This window comes from Drosophila bipectinata, chromosome 3L (assembly GCF_030179905.1).
Source record: "Drosophila bipectinata strain 14024-0381.07 chromosome 3L, DbipHiC1v2, whole genome shotgun sequence".
NCBI lineage: Eukaryota > Metazoa > Arthropoda > Insecta > Diptera > Drosophilidae > Drosophila > Drosophila bipectinata.
The window spans coordinates 4487209-4493208 of record NC_091738.1 but is presented as its reverse complement, the minus strand read 5'-3'; the positions used below and the strand labels follow the sequence as shown (position 1 = coordinate 4493208).

The window sequence follows — 6000 nt, the reverse complement described above, 5'->3', positions numbered from 1 at the left end:
TTTTTCTTTATTGGATTAATTGTTTTATTTTGAAGCTTAAAGTAAAGTTTTATTTTAATCGTCGATCGGCCCACACGGATACCACTTCAGCTTAGTGTTTTTCTATATAAGTAGGTATAATATATCTATTCTTTCCACATTCTTGTATATTTTAAGTCGCGTCCCTCGTCCTGGTGATTCGGGAGGAAGATAGTCAAAACAAGGAGAATCAACTAAGAAATCGCTTCAAACTGGCGCCGTTTACAAAAATTCGCTCCCACATTTTGTTTTTCTTTTATTTAAATTAATATATAATTTGTTTGTTTGTTTTTTTTTTGTTTTATGTATATAATTAATAAATTTTTAGTTTAGGCAAAAACAATAATTACGCTTCTCATTTCAATCAGAATCTAGAATCATTCTCAGTTTCATACTTTGTTTTGTTTGCTTTTCGATTATTACAAATTTGTTTGCTTCTTTTTGTTGCAAGTGATTAGAAAAATTAAAAATTTCGCATATCTTTCGTAGGCATTTCTCTCGCTGTTGTTTTATTTCTTATTTAAGAAAGGTTGTTTTGTTGTTTTTGTTATTGTTGGGTGAAGTAGAGTAAAGTAACCAAACGCGATGACATAGTTTTCATGACGGAAGGGACGCATTTCGCATTTAGCGGCTGTTCCAGTGTTACTTATAGTATATAGCTTGCATTTGGTTGTTGTTGTTCTTTCCACAATAACCGCACTCGATCTTCAATCTCCTATTACGTTCATCAGAATCCTTGCAGAAGCAGGAGCAGCTGCAGCACACGATCTTGAATCTTGGTCTTGGACAGATGTTTTGGTTTATCTTGTTTCGTTGCAATTGCCGCTGCTCCTAGCTCTGTTGTTGTTGTTGCTACTAATGGTTGTTGTTGTTGTTGTCGACTAAAAACAGCTTCCTTCTGGTGGTTGTGCCAGCTTCAGGTTCTCTTTCATGGTCATAATCCTCCGAATTTCCTGCAGCATCGTTTTTATAGTATACTCGCGACTCCATCTGGCCAACATGGGCACTGATCTATGATCAACCTGTTGGCATTTAACAAACGATCTTTAGTCACCAGAAAATCATATAGATTTTGCTGTTAATACTCACCACGCCATTGTTCTGATTAATGCAATTAATATTTACTTTAGTTAAAAACCTCAGCGTTGGCGGTTCGTCTGGATAACGCTCACCGCATTCGATCTTTAACGAATACATTCGATTCTCGAATGGTGTCTGTAAGTACGAAAGTTGACAATTAGCTATAGAATTTAATTAGAAGCTTAAAACTGCGTGTTGATGATTCAGTCCCCTTCGTTCTGACTGCAACTAAATCCGGACTGGGGTTCTTTGCCCAGGGAGGTCCCGGCCTCCTCCCTAAACTCTTCAATGATTCATGCGGCGGCGCGCGCAACATTCCTAGACTAAGGCAAAAACAAATGCAAATTTAGTTTATTTTTCTGATTTCCCTAAATGTTGTTTACTTTATTAAAGATCTAGTTTTTTAAATTATAAAATTATCTAAAGAATGTGTTTTTCTAGTTTCTCTAAAATTCAGAACAAAGTGCTTTATAAATTGCAGCAATTTTCAATGACCTTGTCACAACTATTTCCAATTAAATGGTAGTTTTTAAGACCTAAAATTCTAACCCATAAAAACCACTAAAAGAATATAACAGCTTTGGGTTTACGCAACCCCTGGTGATAGAACTTCAATAATCCCACCAAAAATACTGATAAATCAAGCTTATCTGATGACGTAGGAGGGGAAAAAGAACTTCTTTGGGGTCGATTAGAAAACTTACTCTTGGCGGACCTATGATCATGCCGATCCAGTAGGTGAGCGTCATGTCATCATCGTTCTCCAATCCCCACGATATGGTGCCATCGCCCACGCCCTTTTGGCCCTGATCCAGCTCCTCCAGTAAGCGGAAATTTCGTGGCACCACTGCAAAATGGTAAAATAAGGTGATAGATTGATGAGTAGTACCTTTTCAAGTATTTGGATACACTTAAAAGAAATATGCAAACATTCTAGGGAATATGGAAAAATGTTTATATCTTTTTATGAATATATATATGTAGATATCTGGCCAAATATAATGCCAACAAAAACATGAAACTCATGACAACTATGTGATATTTTTTTCTCTGTGTGGGGTCATATGGGTGCGCGTTGTTGTTGTTGTAGGTGGCTCTCTGCGTCTGGGTGTTGTTTTTGTTTTCGCCGTGTGACTTTGCACGCATTTTCGTGTGCTTGTCGAGGAAAAAAACTGAACTAAAGCAAAGAATAGAGAATAAATCATAACGCAGGCGGCGAATGACAGACGACTGGGCAGCAGTGTGGGCTAACGGGGAGGGAAGGGCATAAATTCTGCATTTGCAAAAACAATCCCAGCAAATGTAATTTGCAGCTAATTTAATTAGAAAAGAAAACAGTTTGCTAAACGCACGCAAAGACCAAGTGTGCATGGAAAAAAAAAAAACTCACTCAAAAAGTTAAAAAAAAAGAAGGGAGAGGTTGGGAGGGCGGAATGCGAGCGCCAGAGGGGCTGCAGCGGGCGGTGGACGGACTACCGAAAGTGTCAAGTCACGGGGCGGAATTGCTGCAATTGCAGTGGCGGAGTTTTTCCCAATCGGAAGAAAAAAAAAGAGTGGCGTGGCCCGCCTGCGAAAATATTCATTGCTCGCTCGCTTTTATCGGCTTTCGTTTTCGCCCTTGCTTTTTTTGCCTTCCTCTTTTCCCCATCATTTGCACACACACAAGAGCACAGAGGCCGCGGCCACACTTCCTGGCCGTTTTTTTTGGGTGAAAAAAGACGCCGGCTAGCGGGAATCTCACATTGCGGGTAGCCTTCACTTCCGGGCCAGAAGCCATGGTGTTAATTCGCTTCCAAATAGTTAAATTATCAAATTTATTCTTACCAACGCCGGCACTCGATGTATTCGCCATTGTGGTTTTTAGCTAGAGTTGCCAGTTTCTGCGAATAGTCCGACGACTGTCTTTATTTCCTTAAAACAAAATACGGTAATACTAATTTTTTGGAGTTCCACGTTCCACTTCAACAAGTTCCATTGTTTTTTAGCAGAGTAGGCACTCTTCATATATATCGGTAATATTTTTAAATCACAGATTTGCATTTCTGATTCTGTTAGTTTCGTTTTTTCCGATTTTTTGGATAATTTATACTTTGTTAAGCAATAAAAAATAAATACAATTATATGCAATAAATAAATTCATTTTATTTAAACAGATAAAAAACAAAAACATTTTTTGAATTTTATTCCTCCTTCAGTATTTTACGCATTTAATACCGCCATCTGGTCCTACTTAAATACTGTATCTTACAGCTGCGCTGTTACCAACACTGTTATTCTAACATAACCCTGTGAAATGCACCGCGTCAGCTTTTTAAACATCCAATAAGAGATTAAATATTTAATTCTTGCCCCAACCAGCCACTGAGGAATGAGGAATTGATACCGCAGTCAATATGGAGTGCCTGTACCACCAAACCAATAATGCGGTCAAGGAAATCGAGCGCGACTTTCAGCGGTTGAGTCAGCTGAGTCCACAAGAATCCCTTGACGTGGAAGGTGGGATTCAAGTGAAGATTACCCAAGCTAATTCGTAGGTTTTATAATTGGTTTAATACCATCAAATAAGCTAATTAGGATATCGTTTTTAGAAACTGCGATCGCCTGGATGTGCTACTCTTTAAGGTGCCCCCATCCCAACGACAGAGCTCGAAACTACGAGTGGACCAGCTGAAATACGATCTAAGACACCTGCAGAACTCCCTGCAAACAGCTAGAGAACGTCGTCAGCGACGGGCGCAGGAACTGTCGGAGAGGGAGCAACTGCTTAACCACAGATTCACGGCCAACAGTTCCCAGCCGGATGACACCTGCCTGCAATTGGACTACGAGCTGCAGCATCACACCCAACTAGGAAACGCCCATCGGGGCGTGGATGACATGATAGCCTCCGGCAGTGGCATTCTCGAAAGCCTAATCTCGCAAAGAATGACGCTCGGCGGAGCACATAAACGTATCCAGGCCATCGGCAGCACTCTGGGGTTATCCAACCACACGATGAAGTTAATAGAACGACGCCTGGTCGAAGATCGCAAAATATTTGTAGGGGGATGCATAGGCACTCTCCTTATTATCAGCCTCATAATATACTACTTTCTAGTGCTCTAAGCTCAGAGGTTTAATCGAGTTTAAATTAAATGTACTCTATTTTGTTTAATGTAAAATGCACAATCGATGTAGCAGAGCGCAGATCTAGTCGTCGCTCTCCAGGGAGATGTTGCTGCCGAACCTCTGGTACAAGTGGGCCTTCAGCTCGTCCATCTCCGCTTTGATAACCTTGGCCTTCGCCTCAATGGCGGCGATCTCTTTCAGAACTTGCTCTTTGGTCTCTCCTAGTAGCTTTTGCGTACCACCGAGCTTGTGCGACAGGAAGACCTCGCCCACCAGGAACGGAATGTCCTCATCCTCGTCAAACAGCTCGATCTCGTCCAGGGCCTCCTCCACACACTTGAGCTCATTGCGTTTCGTTTCCAGCTCCGCCTTGAAGTCATCCATGCGGGCATTGTGCTTGGCAAAGCGGTTTATCCGTTGCTGGTCCTCGAAGGAGATGTGGACATCATCGTGCTGCAAATGGGGAATAAGGGGAAACATTTTAATTCAGTTGCTTGTAAGGTTCAGGTTTCGATTTATTATTTGAGTTTTGTTTCAGATATTTCATAGAAACTCCTGAGTAGTCGGGGTGACTCACGCCCTTTGATATTATTGGAAATGAAAGTGAGAAAAATGAAAAGCACGACGAATAATAACGAGTTTTTAAGTAATATTCTGATTTTGGTTTTAAAATTAAACCCTTGGAACTGGGATATGCACATTTTTTAGTAACCACCGGATAATTGAGGTTCCAAATTGAGGTTACTTCAACTGTATCAGCTTCCCAGACATGATTAATTCACAACTTACATTTTGAAAGACTTTATTAGCGCCGCTTGCAACCTTTGCCGCCATTTTCACGAGATTTGTGTTATATTTTATTAATAAATTAATAGATTTTCCAAACAGTTGCTATTTTGGTTGCCCAAATTTTTGTTGCTTTACTTTTAGTGTTGGAAAAGGGATTCGAGAGCCGGCTGAGCTCTAACATATGTTATTTAACAGAGTTCTGTTAGTATTTTAATTTAGTAAAAGCATTTTTAATTTAGAAAATACGTAGAATAATTAAAAACAGGTTCTAATTAAACATTTCCGTAAGAATAGAAGACTTAAACGATTTAAAAGATTTGAATAATATATCTTTATTTGTAGCAGATATTGAACCAACTTATGAAAAGAAGTTGCACAGATATTCACTAGATGGCGCTGCAAAAGAATAAGTAAGAAAAATAAATTAAACATTATTAAATATTATAAATAATGCCGAAGTTTTAAAGTTATTTCATTTATTATTAGTAAACTTAAATGATCAATTTTATCATAAAGTTATAAATAAATATCTGTCTGACAAATGAAAATTGTTAAAAAAAAAAAGTAAATAGTACATCCTGTTTTTTTCATTCACAGGACAGATTTTTGTATGGACTCTGAACGAATTAAGCCCACCGCAGAGCTAATTAGTCGATATTGTATTTTTTGCTTCCTTTTGGCTATACGATTAAATCACTAATTGTTTGCACATGTCACAAATTAAGCAAAAACTAATAAATAATTTCGGTTAATCGGCGTAATAAAATGGGATTTCTTCGCTCGATGCAATTAAATTTCCGTCGACAGCTTAGGAATTTCCTTTTCCGCTGGCTCTTCCTGCCTTCGTCCTTTCCGAATTCCACGATTTCATCCGCATTTAAAGGAGCATCTCGAATGGAGAATGCATTTGCCAGTGTCATTTCCCCTCTCGGAATATTATCAAAATATGCAAATGCAATTAGACGGAACTTAACATTATCCATTAAGTGGGTGCAAAAGACCAGG

The 6000-nt window shown here is 39.0% G+C and overlaps 3 protein-coding genes across 3 annotated transcripts; 1 reads left to right on the top strand and 2 right to left on the bottom strand.

Moving 5' to 3' along the window:
* Positions 1–261: 261 nt before the first annotated feature.
* Positions 262–3064, bottom strand: Uev1A (Ubiquitin-conjugating enzyme variant 1A). The gene is made up of 4 exons (XM_017245067.3): positions 2923–3064; positions 1803–1945; positions 1108–1233; positions 262–1040 (listed from the first exon to the last, which is right to left on the bottom strand). The coding sequence occupies exons 1-4, from the start codon at positions 2948–2950 to the stop codon at positions 900–902; spliced, it is 438 nt and encodes a 145-aa protein (XP_017100556.1). The 5' UTR covers positions 2951–3064; the 3' UTR covers positions 262–899.
* Positions 3065–3371: 307 nt separating this feature from the next.
* On the top strand, positions 3372–4233 carry Membrin (golgi SNAP receptor complex member 2). Its single transcript, XM_017245066.3, has 2 exons — positions 3372–3628; positions 3687–4233. The coding sequence occupies exons 1-2, from the start codon at positions 3492–3494 to the stop codon at positions 4201–4203; spliced, it is 654 nt and encodes a 217-aa protein (XP_017100555.2). The 5' UTR covers positions 3372–3491; the 3' UTR covers positions 4204–4233.
* Positions 4186–5146, bottom strand: Pfdn4 (prefoldin subunit 4). Its single transcript, XM_017245068.3, has 2 exons — positions 4996–5146; positions 4186–4659 (listed from the first exon to the last, which is right to left on the bottom strand). Exons 1-2 carry the CDS (start codon positions 5038–5040, stop codon positions 4288–4290), a joined length of 417 nt encoding a protein of 138 aa, XP_017100557.1. The 5' UTR covers positions 5041–5146; the 3' UTR covers positions 4186–4287.
* Positions 5147–6000: the final 854 nt, after the last annotated feature.